Source organism: Pelobates fuscus, chromosome 1 (assembly GCF_036172605.1).
Source record: "Pelobates fuscus isolate aPelFus1 chromosome 1, aPelFus1.pri, whole genome shotgun sequence".
Taxonomy (NCBI): Eukaryota; Metazoa; Chordata; class Amphibia; order Anura; family Pelobatidae; genus Pelobates; species Pelobates fuscus.
In genome coordinates this window covers 193,584,828-193,610,823 of record NC_086317.1, presented here as the reverse complement: position 1 = coordinate 193,610,823, position 25,996 = coordinate 193,584,828, and the positions used below count along the sequence as shown (strand labels likewise).

Here is a 25,996-nt window from a genome sequence, read left to right as displayed (position 1 = left end):
CCCAGGGTTCCATGCCAGACTCCTATGCAGCGATCACAACTTAAGAGCAGAAACCCACGCACCCAATGGAGATCCTGACTCACCACCTGAAACAGATAAAGAAATACCGAAAGCTCATGCAGACCACTCTACTGCCCAGTCTACTACCGAACTTTATATCGAGACAGCCCGAACAACCACGAGGCCCACTAAAGGTCTGTGGATGCGGACAACGAACTCTTGAACAGACTACCACACTTTCCCTCGCAGACGCGGACATACCCACATACTACAAAATGTACATAGTTTAACAGCGCACCCCGCCCCTGGCCCGATGCCAACACCCGGTCTACGCCAGACCCTCACCCAAGTGACCTCGTGGACTTGCTTCCTGCTACACAAGCCTTGCGGGTGCTGCCTATCCTGCCAGATCCCGGGGGGGCCATATGGCTCTAAGATAAGACGATGTTTCTTGTGAACTTAGTCCTTTCGACTACCCACTGTTTTTTATTAGTGACTCACTTGTGACAGACAAGCACTGCCTAACCTGTGCCTTTAAGCCTTCACACAGTCCACATGTTAACGTAATTTTCCTCCAATTTGCCTTATCTAGCGCACGTAATGTAGACCCTGGGCCTCAGGTTACCCCCTGTTATACAGCCTGCCCCCTACGGGTACAGGACGAGAGAGTAGTTCTCACCAGGTTTGAGAAAACCCTCCGGCTGACGACAAACTCCATCATTATTATCCGTACCCGGATCCCGACAGGATCATATATTTTAATTTTTCCCCAGCACTTTACGTGCTATACTGTATTTTTTAAACAAAAATTTCCCTGGGACCTTTAAAACAAATTCGTACCTACTGTCCAGTTACCTTCCAACAGGGAGTTGAATAGTTTCTCTGGAGAATCTCTATGTCTGCAGCTTAGGATGGAGTCGAGGTTTTTCTCAGCGGCTTCCTATCTTTTTGATTTTAAACAGTTTACTAATGAGCCCAGTAGGCTACTAGCTTGTTTGCCGCACAGTCAGTGTCCTACTCTTACAGCTACCATATAATTGCTCAACATGCGGTTTAACATACTATTCTTATCCTTCTTCGCATATTTTTCAATGTTGACCATGCTGCCACTATCTGCTCAGTATAGCGTAATGTTGTCTGTGTATTCTTTGTTAATATTTTCTATAAGTCCTATAACCAAATTTAACATGTAGTTTCTTGTCACTACGGTGCGATTGTCTTGTGCAACTTATTACCACAACCAAACACAGATTGTCAAAACTGTACCTGTTAGCAATCTTGTAACTCGTTAAGTTTATTTGGTTGGTGTCCACTTTACTGTTTACATGCCAACTATACAGCAAGCGTAGCCTATATTGTGTTCTTATTTGTTTGTTTTCCTTGTATTTTTGTTTAGTTTAATCGTAGGTAGCCATGCATGCCCTATTAACGCTCCACGCTCACTCATACTGTAACTACAACACATAGGACAGGCATGGAAAGCATGTAAATCAGCAACTCATGCACATGCGGAGTCACAAGTCTGTTATCACACAGGCCTCACCTAAACTTCCACAACTTCTATTTTAGCTAAACCTCGGATTTCTCATCCCACAAAAATGACAGTTTGTGACTCCATATTAGTGCCTCATATGCTATAACGTTTACCTGGCACATAAGATTAACTCCAGATAAAATTTAACATGTTCATAGATTCACTTTAACTTACCTGTGTAATCCTTCTTAGATAAGCTGTTGATACTGGTGAAACTATTGTTACTCTTAATAATGTTACCCAAGCATAATCTACATAATCTAACTGACGTTGCTCATTTATCAGTAACTTTATCAAATGCATGTTTAGCGTAGAATATGTAAAACGACTACTAATTTTACAAAGCTTGTAAGAGTACAGTTAATCGATAAGCTTGTTTTAAACCTTAACGAACACTCGACATGTACTAGACTAAAACCTAAACGTTGTTCATTTGTTGTGCTCTTCAAACTCTCTAAGCAAAGTTCATCATTACAGTTTATCTCCTTACCTTTAAAAAAAATTGTGTGCAAGATCTCAAGTCTACCCCTATGTTCGAATTGTACCTAACAAGCTAGAGGATTGCCTTTGGGGTACCTCATTAGCAATTGTTATCACTGTGCGCACTTCAAAAATAAAGAATTTAAAAAAAAATAAATAAAAAATCATATAAAATACTTTGTGGACAATACTAAACTTGAGTTTCTTTGTCTAGCTGTGGTAAAACGTGCTACAGTACAGATTCTATGAACACGTTTTGAGCTGTATCAACTGAGCTGTACTGATTGCAGGGCCGTCTTTAAAGGAGCACTATAGTGCCAGGAAAACAAACATACTCGTTTTCCTGGCACTATAGGGTCTCTAGGTCCCCCCCCCCCCCCCCCCCACCCTCTGGGCCCCCCTTCCGCCGGGCTCTAGGAGGTGGAAGGGGTTAATCCCTTAACTTTTTCCCCTGACAGGCTCCCTCAGAGCAGGGAACTCTCCTCCTCCTTTTTGCCGTCATCGGCTGAATGTGCATGAGCGGCAAGAGCCGCGCGCGCATTCAGCCAGTCCATAAGAAAGCATTCTCAATGCTTTCCTATGGACGCTGCGAAAATCAATGAGACAGCCACTAGAGGCTGGATTAACCCATAGGTAAACATAGCAGTTTCTCTGAAACTGCTATGTTTACAGCAAAAAGGGTTAAACCTAGATGGACCTGGCACCCAGACCACTTCATTAAGCTGAAGTGGTCTGGGTGCCTATAGTGGTCCTTTAAGATTGAATGGACCCTGGGCAAGAATTAGCTTGGGCTCCCTGGATCCTGTTCCCCATCTTCCGCTCACTGGTATGCAATCACACCATACATCCCACCGCAGTGACGGCAATAAAGAGGGTCCTGGTGCAAGAATTTTTTGTGCTTCTTATCGCAAGGTAGATCCCCATCTGTTGTGCAGCTCTAACATTGCTTTGACAGCTAGGGCTCTACATTTTCCCATGCTTGCAGAGTTGTATTTAGCACTGAGCAGTGTTTATGTGTTTGAATGTAAGCATGTTTTTGTGTGATGTATGTTAGTGTGAATGTAGGAGTATGTTTGTATGTGTTGTTGGTGTTTAAATGCAAGTATGCATTTATGAGTAGTGTTGGTCTTTGAATGCAACGCTGTGTTTACATATAATTTTGATGTTTAACACAGAGGTGTTTTTGTATGTATTGTTGACGGTTCAATGAATGAGTGTGCTTGTATAAAGCGTTCACTTTTGATTACAGGAGTGTATTTGTGCGTCGTGTTAGTGTATGAATGCTGAGATGCATGCACATATACACATACACTGCCACACAAACACACATGCAGACACACAGACACACATGTAGATACACAGATACACACAATGAGACAAACACACACAGATACACAAACTGACAACATACAGATACACAATGACAGCAAACAGATACTCAGACACATATGCTGACAGACATACTGACACAAATTGGCAAACATACTGACAGACACATATACTGACAGACATACTGACAGACGCAATGACACACACGCACATTGACAGACATACTGACACACTGACAGACATGCTGACACACACACACACTGACTGAAACAGACACACACAGACAGGCATACTGACATACACAGACAGGCATACTGACACACAATGACAGACACACTGACAGACATACTGACAAACACATTGACAGGCATACTGACACACACACTGACAGGCATACTGACACACACACTGACAGGCATACTGACACACACACTGACAGACATACTGACACACACATAAACACACTGACAGACAGACATACTGACACACACAGACATACTGACACACACACTTTACACTTAACCACCCTCCAGATTCTTACCTTTTTCTGGAGGGTGGTTTCCCTGGGGTCCAGTGGCAGGCTGAGGCAATTGGGAGTTAAGCTATGGCCCTCTCGGCCTGGCCCCCTCCTCACTGCCTTTCTCCGCTGCTTTAATCTGTCTGTGGGAGGAAGTGACGCACAGCTGTCACTTCCTCCTGGGCAGCCTAACTGGCTGCCAAACAGAAAGGGGCCCAGTCGTGCTTAAGTGCCACAGCCCCCGACCGGGCCCCTGCTGACACATGCCCACCGGGTGGCCTTTAGTGCATGGGCCACTCGGTGGGCCTCCTTAGCATGCGGGCCGGTGCGGCTTTTTGCAGCCGCACCACTGGGTCCATGGGGGCTGCTTAAATCGCGGGGCCCACAGGGCAGCTGCTCTAGGGCCCCCAGGAATAACTGGGCACGGGGCAGCTGCCTTGTTTGCCCCACATTAAAGACGGCACTTTAATGCGGGGCAAACTTTATTTGTTTTTCTTTTTCCTTATCCTTGCTTACGTAATTCAGTATGTAAGTGCCACAAAGATTGTGTAAATTTCCCATATAGCAAGAAAATATAGATCTAAAATTAATAATAGAAGGAGAAGCTAGAATAACAATATAAAGCTGCTAAGCCTAAAAAAAATGGCAACTAACATAGATCAATCTAAACATATAAAAGGTAATGATACAAATGACTCAGTATTAGGGATCGACCGATTATCGGTTTTACCGATATTATCGGCCGATATTCTGTATTTTCGGCAATATCGGTATCGGCCAATTCAGATACAGATATTGCCGATAATATATAACAGGACCGGCAGACTCATTACCAGCCCGGCGGTCCTGTGGGGGCCCGCAGCAAGCGTTTACTTAACTCCCAGCAGCTCCTCCAGCTCCCCAGTGTAAGTCTTGCGAAACCCGCGGCCGTCAGAGCGTTGCCACGGGTTACCATGGCAACGCTCCGCACGTCGCGCTGGCCGCGAGACTTACACTGGGGAGCTGGGAGGTAAGTAAATGCTTGCTGCCGGCCCCCCTACAGCTCAGCCAATGCCACTGGACCACCAAGGACTGCTATATCCCCCCTTCCTGGCCAGGTAACAAGCAGGGAGGGGGGACAACAAAAATAATAATAATTAAATATAAAAAATAATAATAACTAAATAAAAAATGCCCCCTCACACACACACTCCATTATATACACATACACTATACAAACATACTGCAGTGTGTTTGTGTAGTGTGTTTATATAATGCAGTGTGTGAGTTTGTATAGTGAGTGTGTATATAATGCAGTGTGTTTATATAATGCACACTACACAAACACACTGCATTATATACACACACTATACAAACACACGGCATTATACAAACACACTGCATTATATAAACACGCTACACAAACACACTGCATTATATACACACATTACACAAACACACTACATTATATACACACATTACACAAACACACTGCATTATATAAACACACTACACAAACACAAACACACTACACAAACACACTGTATTATATAAACGCACTACACAAACACACTGCATTATATAAACACACTACACAAACACACTGCATTATATAAACACACTACACAAACACACTGCATTATATACACACACTACACAAACACACTGCTTTATATAAACACACTACACAAACACACTGCATTATATACGCAGTGTGTTTGTGTAGTGTGTTTATTTAATGCAGTGTGTGTGTTTGTATAGTGTGTGTATATAATGCAGTGTGTTTATATAATGCACACTACACAAACACACTGCATTATATACACACACTACATTCACTATACACACACTACACAAACACACACACTTTGCATTTAGTATATACAGCATTCACTTTAGACACACACTGCATTCACTTTACGCACACTACCCACACACTACACAAACACTCTGCTTTCATTATATACACACTGCATCCACTACACACACTGGCCAAATACACACTGAATCAACTACACACTACACAAACACACACAGCTCCCCTGTCTAAACACACTGCATCCACTACACGTGGCATGTATATTTTGTGCATTTACCTTTAGAAATAGTTTTTATTTTCCAAAATGGTAAATGTACAGAATATCGGCAAATTATATTGGCTATCGGCCTGAAAGTTCAGAGAATAACGGTATCGGCTCTAAAAAAATCAATATCGGTCGATCCCTACTCAGTATGTTTTTCAGTAAGTAACACACTAAAACCATAAAAATTAAAAACATATAGCCTTAGATACTTTGCAAGTGACAAATAATAAAAGAGAACAGTATCAGAGTGATGTTGTGATACATATGAGAAAAAAAAAAAACAGATGGAACTGTATAAATGTTCAGGGTAAAGAAACCTAGTGAAAACAGCCGATTCGGCATGTTAAAGTGACAGCAAAATGTCAGTGGATCGGTTAAGTACTGGGCAAGATAACTCCAGTTTTCTATGTACTTCAATTGGAGCTGTGGCTTACCTAAAAAATAGTTAGTGTAAGTTACAATTAATTTATGCATTATATCACAGTGGTTCTTTGTATTTTGCACTTTTAGATATATCACATATTTGTGCTAATTGTTTGTATACACCTTATCACTTGTGAGTGAAGCAGTATATTGCACTTTATAACACACATTTGATGTTGCTAAATGAATTTGCACTTTAAATTTTAGCGCACCTTTTTCTGTTTTTACTAAAAGAGAACTCCAGTACTACCATCCAGTATGCGTCCTACTTGTGTAGGTGGCATGTGCATATTGCTCTCTTCCCCTTTCTCTAGCTATGGAGACAGCACGAGTGGCTGCTCTATGCACGGGTGGTTGATGGCTTGGAAGAAGCTGATAGTAGGTGAATGATTGGTGTAATCTCATCCTGGTTTTGGAAGGCTTGAACATATCTATATTCTCAAATTTGCCGTTTAGCCTATTTTATTTTTTTTTTTTACATCTTATACAGAAGTATATTGTATAAATAACTTTGCTAACACTTTGATGAACTATTAATTAACTACAAAAATATCATACTTCCATAACCAATTTGATTAAATGGAAAGGTAGGAGAGATACTTTTTAGATTTTAAACAAACAATAAAATACTGCTTATTCTGTTTGTCAGAACAAAGATATAGCTTTGTTGAATTGTTTTCATAAATGTATGTTTCCTTACAAATGCAAAAATCAATATTATATGAGTGAATCAAAGTTCCAAGTGAGTCTACCTGAGAAATGGTCAATTTTCTATTTGTAGAAAAATAAAGACTTTTAAAAATAAGGGCATTTTATGACAATGCATATTACAAGTTTTGAACAGAATATATTCCCTTTAAAATATAAGGGGTTGGGGGAGGGAGGGGAAGGGAGTTACTATTGTACCAGCATTTTTATGAATAAATGAAAAACTGATACCTGCTGAGAAAGTGAGCTGGACCTGTTCATCTGTCACCTCCAGGACAATGAAATCATGTTTCCCATTAAACCTCCCATTATACAGTAGTAGGCCATTACGCTCCCGGGTGGCAAAGCTGGAAGGACAAGAAGAAAGTTTCACTATGTTCTAGGTTACATTATTTATATTAGGTTATTTTTCAAAACAGAGATAAAAAGATATGTCCCACCACTCCTTGCTATAATTGTAAATTATTTTTATTGTGGCCTCACCAAACAAAATCAACATCTGCTTTTTCAAAACTACAATTTTAAATTGTAAAACCCAAATGCCCTCTTCTACCTTACAAAGGAGGCTTCTGGGCCACAAGCAGAATGTCCCATCTTGCAATACTGTCTGAACAGCTCAAACCGGATTTACGACACCATGATGGCCATAAAACTTATCAATCCCACATTAGCATGCACGGGTACAGTTTGTTTTTAAAATATTGAACCCCACAAATTACGTAATCACGTTCCTGTGGGACAAAATCTGTTGCACATTCAGCTCCAACTTCAAATTGATATTCAAGTAATCAAAACATTTAGTGCATACTTTGTGTTTTTAACAACATTTGCTGTTTGTTCAACCAGTTTTAATTGACTTTCTATCTTTTTTATTTACATTGTTTCATTGCATTTTCAAACCCATGTAGTTCAACAGTTTTATAGAATTGCCAAGCATTGAGACATTAGGTCATTACAGTTTCTTCGCTTCTACTTCAAACACATTTAGGTTATTCAATAAACTGGCAACATTATCCAAAACACAGTCCAAAATACAAATCGTTAGAAATATCAGAAATTGTAAGAAAAAAAAAAAAAACACAAAATTTTTCACCTTTTTAATAATAATCTCAATTTTTTTAAATAAATTCAAACATTTCGGCAGTTTTTTTTTTTTTTAAACATTTCACATGCCCCAATGAGTCTACGTCTACGTAACCTATGTGGTGAGGAATTAATAAGATAGCTTCCTTTGTGAAACATATTTGAAATATACGGTACATATCCTCCTCCAATTTTTTTTCCATGTTTTCACACCTAAATATAATGAACATATTAATCCTCTAGGAAGCTGACCTCTGACCTCTCACCCTGTCTCAACCTTCTGGATAATTAGTATTTGTCACAGCACAGGCCTGGGGACATCTGTGATTTCACTCCACCCTTCCCCTTTACAATCAACTTGCTCTGAGACTTATGAGGCTAGACAAAAAAACATGGGTGGGAGTACAACAAAGAGCAAAGAGGACACACACAGAGACAAAAAAAAAAAGAGAGATTAAGAGAGAGTTGGAAAGTGATATAAAAAGATACCACATTAATGATGCTGTTAATAAAAGGACTTCATTGTAATAAATCATTAGAATTAGTGAAAACATAGAGTCACACCTGGAAATATGTCACCCAAATATTGAAAGCCCCACTCACCTGAGTGACAATGTGAAGTGAAATCTCTGTCTCAAGCCACGAAAAGTAAGAAATGATTCTCCATTAAAAGCACGTGTGGTTACTGTACAGTGGGGAGATTCGAATGCACCAGGAGGACACTCACAGTGGAAACCTCCCACCAGCAAGTTCACACATACTCCACCATTCTTGCAGAGCCCTGACGAGCAGCGTGCAGAACGCAGAGCAATCTCACAATGCGGTCCTTGGAGAGAAGAGATATATCACAGTTAGTGTAGGAAAGTCTAGGAAGAAAGGGTTGCATGGAGTGAAGGACAGATAGTAAAAGACAGAAATATAAATAAAAAAATAAATAAATAAAAGTGAATACTTGCTAAAACACATGTCACAGTGTGCAAACTAAAACATAGGTGGCATCAAACCACTGTTCAATAATCTACCTGGAGGAGAAGAACTACAAAGTTTAATTCAGTCTGTCCTGGTCTCCTTAGCCTCCAGACCTCGTATGGACAATACTGATGTACAAGGCCGCCATCAGAAATTTTGGGGCCCCTAACACTGATCAAGGTCTGGGACCCCAGGGGCCCGTCTCCAAATCCCGCCCACAGGAATACACACACACAGACACAAACACACGCACTGATACAAAAAGGACACAGATACACACACAAAGATACATACATACTGACACACACACACATACATACTAATAGACACACATACTGAGCAGACATACACACATACATAGTGACACACAGACACATTCTAACATACATATAGACACGCATAGGGACATCCATACACCCACATACATACATAGATATACTGACATACATACAGACAGACATATATATATATATATATATATATATATATACACACACACACACATACTGACATACACACAGACAGATATACATACATATACTGACATACATACACATACATACATGCACATACAGATATACATATATAGGTAATGTTTCTTACCTTTTCATTGCAGGAGGGTGGCTGGGGCTGATGGGAGTCGGCTGGCTCTCCCATTCTCGCAGCCTGTCTCTCTCCCCTCCAACGCGGAGGAAGCTGGGAGGAAGTGACTGACTGTCACTTGCTCCCAGCAATATTTGCGGTGCGGCTGAAATTTTAAAAAAGAGGCCAGGTCGCGCTATTGCATGGCCGCAGTGCTGACCGGGCCTCTGTGGATATAGGGCCCATCGGGTGGCCCTGAATGCTTGGGCTGCCCGGTGGGCCCTACCAGCGTGCGGGCCCCGGTGCAGCTGCACTGGTGGCAGTTCCGCCGCTACATGTGGGGCCCGGGCGGCTGGGCCTCCCAGGGCTGCTGGGCCCGTGACAACTGTCATGGTTGTCACCCCCTGATGGCGGCCCTGCTGATGTATATTTCAGGTGATTATTATTTTGCAAAAAAACATCTACCAATCTATCTGCATGACAAGCTGCCTCTCAAATAGGTGTCCTTGGGCAAGACAGCTAACAATACATATCCACCTACTAAAGAGTGTAAGCTCTTATGAGCAGGGCCTTCCTCACTCCTTTCTCTAACTGTACAGCGCTGCAGAATATGTTGGCACTATATAAATAATAATAATAATAGCCCTGTTAACAAAAAGGAAAAATAGAAGATGACATTGCCAAGCGCACTCAAATACATGTAACTCGTGCTTATTTTTTTTAATGAATCTGGCATTTACTTTTACGGATTACTGGCATTTAAATGTATCATGCTCCCTACTGTCAACATTGTCAATTATCAACAACATCTCTCACCTGTGTAACCTTCATGACATTTGCAAGTGAAGCCTCCTTCATGACTCTGGCAGAAGCCATGTTCTCCACACGGTCCTGTGTAACATAGGTCTACCTCTGTTTCACAGTATTCACCAGCAAAGCCCCTTGGACAGCGGCAGCGCAAACCTCCTACTGGCAGGATAGGGCGAAAAAGTAATGTGTCTGAGGCTAAAAACGGAGCAGAGCTGTCAAATCGCAGGGCAGATACACACAGCATGTAGTTAGGACAAGGCTCCCGGAGACATACATTGTCATCAAATGGCAATACTCGCTGCTGTGCTAGAGCAGCCAACAGTGTCCGATTCAAGTACAACAGCTCACGGAGTGTCTCTGATGGAAGAAATTCCCCTTCATGGTCTTGGACCTGAAACAAGGGCACATTTTTGCATGGTGTGTATCAGTGTACATGTATCAATTCTTAGGGAACATTTTAAGGAACTATCCACTATATAAAAAACAAAAAAACAAAACTAATGTAGGTATGTCCATAAAACCCAGTACCGAGTACCGAGGGACATCGGGCACTATAGTGTTAGCTATGATCTACATTTATTAGGTGCAGTTCGTCTGCCTAAATTAACCTTGTTATCTATCCTGTAATTTCTCCTCTTTGAGTTATTTATTAAACTGTGAATTTTCTGGAATTTTTTAGAGATTAGGCCAAAATTGCTGAATTGGAAAGATTATCCTGGTTAGCTAATTGTTCATTTCAGCTACTTTGGCCTAAATACTCTTTTTTGAGCAAAAACCTCATTGTATACTGTTCAATTTTAATTCTGCCCTTGGACCTCTTACGTGTGTCCAGTCCTGTTTCTTGTTTCTAACATTACCTCTGGGCTGGAGGCACTGTGGCGGTCCTTATTTATGTGTGCCTTCCCACATCTCATTATATATGTAGGACTGTCCAGGCATTTTCATTATTCATATTAATAGGGCACATGCACTGTATACATATTGTAAACCACAGCAGAAGTTATAGGACCTCTTTAATGTTACTCACCAAGAGACTGACATTCAGAATCTGCATATCTGGGGTGATTCCAGTGGTTAGTGATGGAGTCTCGTTGTCTTCCTGAATACTAAAGACTACCACTCCAGGTGGTGGTATAGAAAGTACCTGGGCAACAGCACGCATAAAGAGGGGCATGAGAGGTGAAAGGAAGTGGTATTGAGAGACTCCTCCGAGACGAAGGGTAATACTGTGCGAAAGCATCTCATCTGTAATAATTGCTACCTGTAAGGTGCACTGAGCTGTAACACTGTGTATGCCATCTGTGTGGGGAGACAAAGGAACAGACATAAGATGAGAAAATCTGTAGCCAACATCTATTTTATTATCTACTATGGATTACTATCCTTAGTAAATAGAACTTGGAAGCTTGTCCAGTTTGGTACAATTTATAATATAAAAAAGTGATATTAATTTTGTATGTCAGGGAAGTTCTCTACAATCTATTAACCTAGTACCCACAGATCTACTTCTAAAATTGCAGTAATCTACACTGACTACATTCAGGTGTGAACAGCTTGGTATTTATAATAATATATAGTTATATTCAATCTAGCCTCTTTAATTTATTTAATAATCATGACATTCACAATAAAAACAGCATAATTAGAAGTTAGTCATATGTACTACGTCATGGCATTCATGGCACTGGTTGCACACACTTAAGATGTCTACATATAGTAATCACAACATTTTGACTATATTATAACGCAATAAAGACTGCTACTGCAGACTGCATATATGTCCATATAAAATTCCCTGAACTCTTCCAAAATCTTCCAGCATCCCAAGCAGCTATTCAACAGCACCCTGTTTTAATTTATGTCAATGTTGTACCATGACAGCAGTATTTTATAGTATTTAAATGTAGGAGCAGATGAGATGGTAAAAAAAGGGTTTAATTAATTTAGTTTTGCATTACCAAGCAATGAACTGTGCTCGCACTGGGTTGGGAGGGAATGGGTTAGATGGAGGTTTGAATCAGATGTGTCAAATTCCAGGTTCATTCCATTTCTAAACAATTCTAATTTGCTTTCCTCAAAGCATACTTCACAAGCCCACATATGGCTTATTTTCAACTTTGTCACTGTTATCAGCCAGAAATTAATTACTAAAGTGCCTGTCACTATTTTAAGGAATAGTGACTTTTTCCCAACTATTAAATCTTACCATTTAGGGCTTAAAATTATTGTCTGGCATGACTTGTAGATGTTCCAATTGACTATAATGGGAGACATTAACCGCTACTTAGCAATAAGTTTCCAATTGCTTGTAGCTACAGTTTACCGACTGCCTCAGTCGAGATTGAAAACTGGCCTCCTGTTGCAAAAAAGTTAACAGCTAACTCCTTGTACATACTACAGGGAAGACATGTTAGCTGTACGGCTTTATAATTAAACCCAACACTTGTTCCCAAAGCATATCAAACCATGCCAAACATCTAGTTGTTCTGGTGACTAAAGTGATTTAAAGTGTCCCTTTAAATCTTGCTCTGTGTTCAAGATTCACAATATGTATTCCTATGCAGTACATGTAAATTCATATACCGTACCCTACAAGTAAATGACTCATGCCACATAATGTTACAAACCTTGATAACGTTTTGGATCCTGCAGGACAGGGCTGATTTGGGAACCTTCTCCTATCTCACCATACTTTTTTTTCCTCTTCTACTTCTAGAGCCACTTAAGAAATATTACAAAAATCTGGAGCAGAAGGCCATCATATGGCATTTTTGCCCATACCAGAAAACATCCACAGCACTCTGTTCATGTGCCACCCTGGCAGGGCTTACTTTCTCCCTGCTTAGGCATGCATACCAATTTATATCGTATGTGACATACATTGCAACCCATCCTTCTCTCTGGCCCTATGCTTTTCTCTCTGATTCTGGTATTAAACAGTGGCATGAGAGTAAATGTTAGAAATACAATTAAATATTGCAGACTTGACAAAAAAATCTTTGAGTTAACCCACATAAATGTAGTGCAGAAACCAGTTTTTAAGGATAAGAATGCAAATACACATCTCAATTGTCTCCCACAAACCTAACAACTCCAAAAGCCAAGTGGATCCTGGTTTGGATCTGGGTGAGTGGTGATATTTTATTTTATTAACTTGCTAACTATATCAGTGACTATTGTTTAGCCACCATAATGTAATCATTCAGTGATGATGTATTCTGAAAACCTTTTGCATAACTAGATGTTTCTCAGTAAAACATTTTATATAAAAATAAAATTTAGTCCAGAGATCCAGTAAAGGGACATATTTAAAATAAATTTAGTTGACGTTAAAGATGTCAATTTAAATTATCAGGGATTATCAACTAATGCAGGTCTATAACCTTAAAAAAACGACAAAACTTTTTATCTAATCTGCACCATCTAAACACTATAGATACCCTGTAATTTATGCATTAGCATATAGTAGACACATGGTCAGCAGAAGGAAGAATATATAAAGACAATCAACTCCACCAAGAACAAAGCAGACATAGACAGTGGTCCCGATTTAAAGTGAATAAAGATAGCAAGAAACAAACTGTCACAAATTTAAGAGTACAACAAATGTATAATCTTGTTGATAGAATATTTGTGCACTCTCAAGATAAATGTGCAATACACTATCTGGAGCAGCCTTCCATATTCTCCAGCAATTTCATTATTGAGTTTTCCTTACTATCATTAGTAGAAACAACTATATAAATACAAGAGAAAAGTATCTTTGAATCCTAAAAACTAAAGTTTTCATAAGGATACTATTACATTGACAAGCTGCTACATATACATGGTGTAATGGACAATTAAATGGCTTATGCTTTCAAGTGTCTCCTGGTTTCGTTACTTAGAAAATATCAATTGTGATTACACGGCTCCAACATTATTTATAAACAACAGCTAATGATTCATTATGTTAAGAGCATTTCAATGGGTTAGTGTGTCTTTAAAAATACAAAACCGTTCCCACACCTTCTACAATGGCTAGGGGGAAAGGTGTGGTACCCACCCAACAGTTTTAAGAGTTTTTGGATAGCTTTTAAATAAGCTTGTATCAAGACAGGAGTAGACAAAGATGTTTACTGCCTGATAATAGAAAAAAACAAACATTCTGAATTAGACAGAGACATATTACTGGAAGAAAAAAAAAAAAGTAGTGATAAGCACTACTATGAAGAACAGCAATTTATGCCAAAGGTCTACAACAAACACATAAGGGAGGGGTATGGCTGCAGGGAGAATGTAGCAGGAGAGTGGAGAATGATTGGGGTAATAGAAAGGAAGGAATGCAGAAAAGTGAGAATAAATGGGCAAAGATGGTAGCAACTGGGAACATAGTTTCCTTGCACAGCCATCTGAAAGGGACACTATAGTCACCTGAACAACTTTAGCTTAATGAAGCAGTTTTGGTGTATAGAACATGCCCCTGCAGCCTCACTGCTCAATCCTCTGCCATTTAGGAGTTAAATCCCTTTGTTTATGAACCCTAGTCACACCTCCCTGCATGTGACTTGCACAGCCTTCCATAAACACTTCCTGTAAAGAGAGCCATATTTAGGCTTGCTTTATTGCAAGTTCTGTTTCATTAAGATTTTCTTATCCCCTGCTATGTTAATAGCTTGCTAGACCCTGCAAGAGCCTCCTGTATGTAATTAAAGTTCAATTTAGAGATTGAGATACAATTATTTAAGGTAAATTACATCTGTTTGAAAGTGAAACCAGTTTTTTTTCATGCAGGATCTGTCAATCATAGCCAGGGGAGGTGTGGCTAGGGCTGCATAAACAGAAACAAAGTGATTTAACTCCTAAATGAAGTGAATTGAGCAGTGAAATTGCAGGGGAATGATCTATACACTAAAACTGCTTTATTTAGCTAAAGTAATTTAGGTGACTATAAGTGTTCCTTTAAGTCAAATGAGTCACCCAACCATATTTTCTTCCATTTTAACATCATAGTTTCCATCTGCCAATAGTTTCTCTGTTATTCCCCTCACCCCAGCATTAACACTCTCCCTCCCAGTATCCCCCCCCCCCCCAGCATTAACCCTCTCCCTCCCAGTATTCCCCTCACCCCAGAATTAACCCTCTCCCTCCCAGTATTCCTCCTCCTCCCCCTTCCCCCAGCATTAAAAGGGAAGGGGAATAATAAAAAAAATGTAAAACCTCGAAACAAGTAAAGCAAGGAGGCGGGAGGTAGTATATCTACTAAATGCTTTTTTTTTTTTTTTTTTTTTAATGTCTTTTTAATGTTTTTTTTTTTTATGTCTGATTTTCAAATCTTTACATATTAAAGCACATGCATTTATCTGATATACTGCTTTTAGTTGCTCTGTCACATGAATGTGTCTTCATATGTATAAACTGATTATTTTTATCTAACCAAGCTATCAGAAATGTAAAGACAGTTTTTAAGAAGCTTTTATTTGAATGGATGTGGTCTTCTTGTAATGGCATCATAGTTTCTCCCGAAATTTTGTTTCTCTGAGTTACACACTGCAGACAGTTACTGTTATTGCTTATAGAGCAAAAGGGATGCAGACAGTCAAAGTGATCCTCAGTAGAGCTGATTTACATCCCAGTAAGGGCATGCATTATGGAGGAGAAACAGGATCATTGGGGGTTATGTATAAAAAGTGTTGTGCTCTAAAAAGTGGTGCAAACATGGAAAAGGGGACGAGTCACAAATGTAAAGTGTCAGCTGGTTCCAATAATCTCTGTTATGCCCCACTTTTTAGACTATGACATTTTTTATATATGATCCCCATTGTTTCTGTTTCTTCTCCTCTCTTGGTTCTATCTTTATGCTGATGACAGAGCCTGTAACAATGAAAGAAAAAATCTCAGGCACTCGCTGTGATTGTATCCAGGCAGATTTATTTGCAACGTTTCGACCTGTCAAGGTCTTTATCAAGCATGCTTGATAAAGACCTTGACAGGTCGAAACGTTGCAAATAAATCTGTCTGGATACAATCACAGTGAGTGCCTGAGATTTTTTCATTTCATGTATATTTTGTGTGTTTTTTTGCCGACCCATGCTCAGTAGCACCCTGGATTGGTATATTGTGGCTGTGTGCGACCCTATCTTTTTTTTTTCAGAGCCTGTAACAATGACAAAAAACACACACAGTTAGGAGGCACTGGGAAAACACAACCCACAAATATTACAGCTAAAACCAAAGAATAATAAAGAATTAGAAGTACGTACAGTTCCTTTTAGTTAATAGCCCTAATATTAGTATATGGAACAAACATAATGTATTAAAAATCCCAGCAAGTAAAGTGACAAATATTTAAAGTACCGTAATGTACATCAGTGTTCGACAAATGCCAGGCCCCATGTTGCCATGGTGACTAGAAGTTTTTTTTTACCTTGGCAGCCCTTTAACAAAGGTGACCACTTGCCGTGTATAGCATGGGACCCGGCCACCATCCTGGGGTAGCATGGGAGCCGGCCGCCAGCCCAGGGTATTGTAGGAACCTGCCGTCCGTCAAGGGTAGTGTGGGAGGCAGTGCGAAGCAATAATCTTTCTGCAGTTACTCTCTGCTCCCTCACGCTGTTTAATAATACCGAGAAAGAGAATATGATGTCACTCTGGCCCGGCATCACTACAGAGAGAGTGCAGGGGAGCAGAAAGGAGATGCAGGAAGGTGATCAGAGAGGCATTTTTTCTGAAAAGGCAGTGTTAACATTAAAAGGCTTGCAGGGACATGCTACAGAAACCAGAACAACTACATTAAGCTCCAGTGGTTTTGGTGACCATAGCATCCCTTTTAAGAATTGCATTTTTCACGTTCAAAAATTAAACTTTGTTTGTTTAAAAAAATACTGTCTCCTAACTTTTTTAGTTGGCTCCTAGATTCCAAACAAATTTGTCAAGCCCTGATTTACATGGTATGCCATGCCTCTGTCAGGTAAAGCAGTCAATTTAAATTGAAAAATAAAAATGTATCTGTTTCCAAAAGGCAGCATGCCGTTGAAAAGCTCACAATGTACATGTTTTTTTTTGTTGTTGTTTTTTTGAGAATAGATGACAAAGTTTCTACTTCAATTCAGCATTAGTTATTTGGACTGCATGTTTGTGATATTACCAACTAATGTGTCTTTCCCTGTTGATAGTTCCTCTTTGCCATGCGGTCTGTACAAATGCAACACATTTGGTAATCAATTTTGTTCCCTTCAACGTATTAAATACTTGTACAATCTTTGCAATCAATGCACCAACAATTCGGGAACAGGCTTTTTGGTGTGATTGATACACTGTCAGTCGCCTGTTTCTTTGATATCTCACATATCAAAGAGCAAATTGTTAGACCTCTTGTTACAGACACCTAGTCCTAATGGACAGTCAACCTACTATGATAATTCTCCAAAGCTGCCTTTGTATTGGCGATTTCGTTATGTTAAACGTCCTATATTAAGTGATGTTTCTGTTAATATTCATATTATATAATAAATGGTGATGTGTGCTTTATGGGATTTTTATATACACCCACGGAGCCCTGCATTTGAATAAAGGCAGCAGCAACAGCCACAGCCAGGCAGGAATTTAGTGCTGCAGTCCAGTAGTGTGACTCCCATTAATCTAGGGACCCCACAAATTATAGTTTCACTATTTTTCCACATTTGCCAAGTTTCAAGGAGTTTAGAATATGTATGTTTCTGGCACAAGCAGCTGTTTTGGTTTTCCAATTCACATGAGGAAGATTAAAGACACCCATGATGATATCTTCATTGTCATTTAGCTATTTCCTCAACCAGTAGATTATCTAACTCTTCCATTTGTCCTGGGGGCCTATAAATCACACCTACATGAGTTACTGTGTGATTACCAAATTCTACCTTAACCCAAACTGACTATGTTCGCCTCACTAACTTTTATTAGGCACATACAGGGCCACCCCTCCCCCTTCCCTATCTATTCTATATAAAAATTACCCTGGTATTTCTATGTTCCGGTCAAATTTCTCATTCATGTCTCAGTAACAGCAACTAAATCTACATTATCAGGTGCCATTTTTGCCACAAGTTCATGGATCTTATTCCCTAAACTGCGAGCATTTGTAGACATGACTCTAAGCTTATTTTTTAACACACTTGCTACATGCACCATCTGTCCTTGTTTTGGGGGACAATTGGATTGATGTTTTATAACCCTTTTGCCCCCCCCCCCCCCTCCTAGTTTAAAGGAACACTATAGTCACCTAAATTACTTTAGGTAAATAAAGCAGTTTTAGTGTATAGATCATTCCCCTGCAATTTCACTGCTCAATTCACTGTCATTTAGGAGTTAAATCACTTTGTTTCTGTTTATGCAGCCCTAGCCACACCTCCCCTGGCTATGATTGACAGAGCCTGCATGAAAAAAAAAACTGGTTTCACTTTCAAACAGATGTAATTTACCTTAACCCCTTAAGGACCAAACTTCTGGAATAAAAGGGAATCATGACGTGTCAGACACGTCATGTGTCCTTAAGGGGTTAAATAATTGTATCTCAATCTCTAAATTGAACTTTAATTACATACAGGAGGCTCTTGCAGGGTCTAGCAAGCTATTAACATAGCAGGGGATAAGAAAATCTTAATTAAACAGAACTTGCAATAAAGAAAGCCTAAATAGGGCTCTCTTTACAGGAAGAGTTTATGGAAGGCTGTGCAAGTCACATGCAGGGAGGTGTGACTAGGGTTCATAAACAAAGGGATTTAACTCCTAAATGGCAGAGGATTGAGCAGTGAGGCTGCAGGGGCATGTTCTATACACAAAAAGCACTTCATTAAGCTAAAGTTGTTCAGGTGACTATAGTGTCCCTTTAAATACATTCTAGCAAAACCTCTGAACTGCTCACTGAGAACATTTGTTCCCTTTTAGTAAAGATGCAAACCATCTTTTTTGTACATTCCAAACAGAGCTACCATGAGAAATGAAGCCAAATCCTTGCTCCCGACACCATTCACCAAGCCACAAGTTAAAGTCCCTAATACGCATCCGATTGTCATTCTGAGTGTTATGCACAGGCAGAACTTTATTATATATATCATTGGCAAAAACACAAAACACTTCCTTTACCTATGAAACCTCATTGCAAGCCAAGTCTTTTGTCCCTAGATGGACAAGTAGATCCATTGCCCCTTCCTGCTTTGTTAGCGTAACAATATTACAAACATGTCTCCTGTCTCTGTGAGCAGTAGCTCAGGGAAGACATCTCACAAGGCCACTATAGTCCAGCTCAAAAGCTGTTATGATGGAATCCCCCAACAACTGCTTTCTATCAGGCCTCACCTTATCCTTTTTTGTAATTGGCTGCAGTCTTGCACAACTTTGACAGAGGATGGTGGTTCCACAAACTCGGTGCCTGAGCCTGTCTCCATAACACCACTACACTCGGTGTCTGAGCTTGTCTCCATAACACCACTACATTCGGTGCCTGAGCATGTCTCCATAAAACCCCTACACTCTGTGCCTTAGACGGTCTCCACAGCACCACTACACTCGGTGCCTGAGCCGGTCTCCACAGCACCACTACACTCGGTGCCTGAGCCGGTCTCCACAGCACCACTACACTCAGTGCCTGAGCCGGTCTCCACAGCACCACTACACTCAGTGCCTGAGCCGGTCTCCACAGCACCACTACACTCAGTGCCTGAGCCGGTCTCCACAGCACCACTACACTCAGTGCCTGAGCTGGTCTCCACAGCACCACTACACTCAGTGCTTGAGCCTGTCTCCACAACACCACTGCACTCTGTAACTAAGCTTGTCTCCATAACACTATTACACTCAGAAAGTGCTGAAAATTTATGTAGAGCAACAGACTGTGCAATAGGAGGGACAGTGAGAGCCTGGGGAAGAGGAAGGGCAGAGAGAGCCTGGGGAAGAGGATCAGGGGAACCTGAGGCAGAGGATGAAGAGCAGGGAAAGCCTGGGGTATGAGGAAGCCTGGTGCAGAGTAAGGAGTAGTAGTGAGAGCCTGGGGCAGAGGAAGGAGGGGCAGAGGAGATGTAAAAAGAGCCTGGGGTATGAGTAAGTGCTAAGGAACATGGAGAACCTGGGCGGAGGAGGAGCTTGGTGAGCCTGGTGGTAGGGGAAGGAGCAGCAGGGAGTGCCTGGGGCAGAGTGAAGCAGGGGAGCCTGGGGCAGAAGAGAAGCAGTGAGAACCTTGGGTGGATGAAGTGCAGGGGAGGCTGGGGCAGAGAAAGGATAACCAGGGAGAGCCTTGAGCGGAAGATGAGCAGGGAGAGCTTGGGGCAGAGGAGTAAAAAGCAGAGATAGCCTTTGGTAGAGGAGGAGCAGGAAGAGCCTTTGGTAGAGGAGGAGCAGGAAGAGCCTTTGGTAGAGGAGGAGCAGGAAGAGCCTTTGGTAGAGGAGGAGCAGGAAGAGCCTTTGGTAGAGGAGGAGCAGGAAGAGCCTTTGGTAGAGGAGGAGCAGGAAGAGCCTTGGGCAGAGGAGGAGCAGGAAGAGCCTTGGGCAGAGGAGGAGCAGGAAGAGCCTTGGGTGGAGAAGGAGCAAAAACAGGGCCGGTGCAAGGATTTTTGCCGCCCTAGGCAAAAAAGATTTTGGCCCCCTTATTCGCTCCACAGTGGTCCTATATGTTTAACCCCACAAGATAAAACATTGCCTTACCTTAAAGGATTAAACAAGCCTCTAGGGGTGGTCACGCTGACAGCCACTAGAGCAAGGGTTCTCAACCCAGCCCTCGAGGACCCCCTACCAGTCCAGGATTTAGGGATATTCTGGGTGTGTCTAAGGTGTTTTATTTTTTATTTTTCTAAACACCTTAGACACACCCAGGTAATGCCTAAATCCTGGACTGGCAGGGGGTCCTTGAGGACTGGGTTGAGAACCCCTGCTCAAGAGACATCTCAACTACTATGCCATGTTTAACGTTAAAAGTGCATAGTGATTGCCACTTATGTGCATCATGTCCCCAATGAACCTGTATGAGGAACATTGGATTGGACAAGCATTGCCCCATCAGTGACATTGAGCGAGGTAAGGAGGCAAGCAGTGCAGAGTGAGTCTTGGTGCGTGATAAATGTAAGTATGCCCCCCCCCCCCCCCCCCGCCCATCTTTTTTAAAATAATTTTTATGGTGGAGGGACTTGAATCTATGTAGGGACAGAGACACGATAGTATTCGGAATACACGTTTCTATTCCTAACACTATATATATATATATCTATATACATACATACACACACACACTCACACTCAATGGCCCACACAATCACAATCAGTGACCAATGCACACACAAATTCAATGACTCACGCAGTGACATACACATACACACACTGACTCAAGTAGACATACACGACAGACTCAGACTAAGACTGGCCTAAGCATACAAACACAAACTGATGCAAACTGACACACACACACAGACCCAAGCAGATACACATAGATCCAAGCAGACACACAGACATACACAACGATCCAGACACACACTGGTGCAGACTGACACACACACACACACAGACCCAAGCAGGCACACACAGATCCAAGCAGACACACAGACAGACCCAAGTAGACACACACACTGATCCAGGCACACACACACACTGACCCAGGCAGACACACAAACACACAAAATACTGATCCAGACACACACACATACACTAACCCAAGTACACATACACACACAGACCCAAGCAGACACACACACATAAAATACTGATCGAGACACACACACACTGACCAAACGAACACAAACATATTGACTGAAACAGGCTAACAAACACACACACAGCACGAAGTCCCCCACTTGCCTTCAAATAGTCTCTCCGTGGGTCCCAGTCCAGGCCTGGCTGTCTTGACTCTCTTTTAGCTCCGCCCCTGCTATCCTAATGCCCACTTGACTCAGAGTACAGGGCAAGGGGAGGGAGCGATCGTGGGATGCGCCTGTGTGCTGCCGGCATATGAGAAGTATGTATGGGGGAGGGAGGGGCGGCACTGTGATCTTTGCGGGCTAAGATTGAAGGCACCGGGCGCTAGTTTGCATCCATGTGCTCCCTAGCGCCCGATGCCATGACCTGCGGCACACAATGTAGAATGTGTCCCACATAGAGGGGCACTTCTTATGGGCGCCACCCTTTAAGAAGCGCCCTAGGCGGCTGCCTAATCGGCATATAGAACGCGCTGACCTTGAGCAGGAAGAGTAGGGAGAAACTTGTCTGGTGGAGGAGCAGGGAGAGCCTTGGGCGGAGGAGGAGCAGGGAGAGCCTTAGGCAGATGAAGGAGGAACAAGGAGAGCCCAGGGCAGAGGAGTAGCGGGGAGAGAAAAATATATACCGTATATACTCGAGTATAAGCCGAGTTTTTCAGCACATTTTTTTTGCTGAAAAACCCCAACCCGGCTTATACTCGAGTCAGAGTCTGTATTATGGCAATTTGCATTGCCATAATACAGACCGGGGGAGAGGGGTCTGTGAGAGCTGTAACTTACCTCTCCTGCAGCTCCTGTCAGCTCTCTCCTCCTCCTCGCCGTCCGGTCAGCACCTCGGTCAGCTCCCAGTGTAAATCTCGCGAGAGCCGCGGCTCTCGCGAGACTTACAGTGGGAGCTGACAGAAGAGCTGACCGGACGGCGCGGAGGAGGAGAGAGCTGACAGGAGCTGCAGGAGAGGTAAGTTACAGCTCTCACAGCCCCCTCTCCCCCCCACTGAACTACCAATGCCACTGAAATATCCATTTGTGCAATCAGTTAAAATGTTAAATCATACTTGACATGCATGATTTAAAATTCCATTGGCATTTAATAGCTTTCTGTGGAATAGACTTCTGTATATAAAATGCTAGCTTATTTTTTTTCCAAGCGCTTCTATGTTTAAAAACAGACATTATTTTTTAAGCATCTATTGAAGCTGTGATATTGAAGTTAGGAATATACATTGTTCTGTAAAGTTTTACAATTAAATCTGTCAATCAGATCTGACTCTGGCTGTCTGTACTGCCAGGATTTTCCAATGTTTTATTCTGCTTTAATTCATTATATTTTATTTTTACTAGGGAAGGAGAGCCCCCCTCCCTGCTATGTATCAAGCAGGGAGGGGGGACGAAAAAAAAATATATAATAATAATAAAATAAAATAATAATTAAATTAAATAAAAATTAATAATAAGAAATAATAATAAAAAAATATGAAAATAATTAAAAAAATAATAATAAAATTGCCCACCCCCCACCAAAGCTCTGCAACACACACACACTGCACACTGCACACATACATATACACACACACACACTGCACACATACACATACTGCACTCATACACACACACTGCACACACTGCATTCATACACACACTGCACACATACACACACTGCATTCATACACACGCTGCATTCATACACACGCTGCATTCATACACACGCTGCACACATACACACGCTGCACTCATATACACACACTGCATTCATTATACACACACTGCATTCATTATACACACACTGCATTCATTATATACACACACTGTAAATAAATATTCAATTAATATATTTTTTTTAGGATCTAATTTTATTTAGAAATTTACCAGTAGCTGCTGCATTTCCCACCCTAGTCTTATACTCGAGTCAATAAGTTTTCCCAGTTTTTTGGGGTAAAATTAGGGGCCTCGGCTTATATTCGGGTCGGCTTATACTCGAGTATATACGGTACATTTGAAATAAAAGCAACTATATTAATTACAAAAAATGTTCTAATATAAGGGGTACAATTTATAGAAATTGACTGCTAAGGTGTACTCAAGTGAAAAAAGGTTTGGAACCAGTGGTGTAGATCAATTGTACTCTGCATTCCTACTACAAACAATGTCACTTTAAAGCTCTTGTTTTTATTCTATAAAATATGCAAGGGCAAAGAGAGCAGTGTTTAACACATTCCTGACCACAAAGAAGGAAAGATATCTTCTTACAATTCAGATGCTTTACTCTATAACTCACATGTTGAGACAGCCCTTGAATTGCAAAGAATGCTGGGAAATTTAATCTATGGCAAGTCTACGTGACGTCCCCTCGACACTGTGTATGTGTTATTTTATATAAACCTTTGTCTATAAGCATAAATATTAATTCTACCTTCAGTATGTATGCATGCATATGTGCGTCTGCATACATGAAATACATACAAACATTATCTATTCACATGTGAACAAACAATGATGCATCCCCACCCACCCCCAATCTTGCAGGTCTAGTTACCTGACAGGATGACAACAGTCCCCCAGGGACATGGACACCCTCCCCCAACAGGTGTCACCTGCACGGAGCATTTAAATTGGCACCAAGATTATCTGTCTGTTGTGAAGGAAGTTAAAAAAGAAAAAGGAAAACGGTGCAACTTAAGTTATCCCCATGGGAAACAAAAAGAAAAAAACTTGCGTAACAGGGATAATCGCTGCAAATTACATCAACACATAATGATCTGCTACAAAATTTTTTAAAAAGGGCCAGTCTTTCTCCATGTTTCCAAAAAAAAAACATTAAATAAATAGATTCATCCTGGTGAATACTTTGCTAAAATTGGAAACTGTGAGAAAGACAAAACGATTAGACAAGTTGGTAAAATATAGTGAAATTGGCATTTTTTTAATAATCCAATTGATAGGTGTCTGATTTTATGTTCTACATTAAAATGTTTTAATATTACCAAAAATAAAAGTTTACATGTACATGCAAAGCTTACATATCAGAAGTTCTTCTGGCTTATTTACAAGGCCTCTTTGGTTAGAATTACAGCTTATCACCTCATGCAGTTAAGTGACAGCTAGTGTACATTCAAAAAACCTGACATCACTTGCAAGTCAAAGGACATGCTATAAGCCGATTTCAGCTGTTCTAATTGTGTATAGTCTTGATAAGTATGAATTACATTTCACTAAAGTGGAGTTAAAGATGGCCACTCCAGTATACAGTTATTAATATATGTTACGTAAGCAGCACAAAAAAATATATAAAAAGAAAACAAAATAATATTTTATTTAATATACTCAAACGTGTATTAACATGGAACTGGAGAATTTGTTCCATGTCAGAGGGGAATTAGGTGCATGTGGGAACAGGGTTGAGGTATTCGGAGTGTAAGATCATCAAGGTGGTAGGACCAACGTATTCAATGTCAATCAAATGCGAAAAGCAAAAACCAAACAAAAAAAACAAAAACCTTCCTTTAAAATAGATGTGCCAATTGAAAGCATTTAATGGATTATTGTTAAAATATTTCTTCTGAATAACATATCATTTGTGACTTGTTTTTGTTGTGTTTTTAAACTTTCTTTTGTTTCTAAAAATGTTATCTGGCTTGAACATACATAAAGCAATTTTCTGATCAATGAAATGTGGAGCAATCACCATAGAAACTAATGGAATGTCCCTGCTGATTACTCTACATTCAGCTCTTTGCCCCCGAATGGCCATTCATGCAGTTCATGCTACTGTGAAAGGTCAGTATTGTTTCAATGATCTGTTCAC

At 40.8% G+C, this 25,996-nt stretch overlaps 1 protein-coding gene across 2 annotated transcripts in view; it reads right to left on the bottom strand.

Annotated features, from left to right (window-relative positions):
- Positions 1-25,996, bottom strand: part of CELSR2 (cadherin EGF LAG seven-pass G-type receptor 2) — a 139,192-nt gene that overhangs the window by 98,365 nt on the left and 14,831 nt on the right. For both annotated transcript variants that reach the window (XM_063453195.1, XM_063453196.1), the window contains exons 2-5: positions 11,526-11,797; positions 10,505-10,889; positions 8,741-8,963; positions 7,286-7,401 (exon numbers count right to left, since the gene is read on the bottom strand). In XM_063453195.1, coding sequence (XP_063309265.1) covers positions 7,286-7,401; positions 8,741-8,963; positions 10,505-10,889; positions 11,526-11,797 — 996 coding nt within the window. The remainder of the gene's footprint in view (positions 1-7,285; positions 7,402-8,740; positions 8,964-10,504; positions 10,890-11,525; positions 11,798-25,996) is intronic.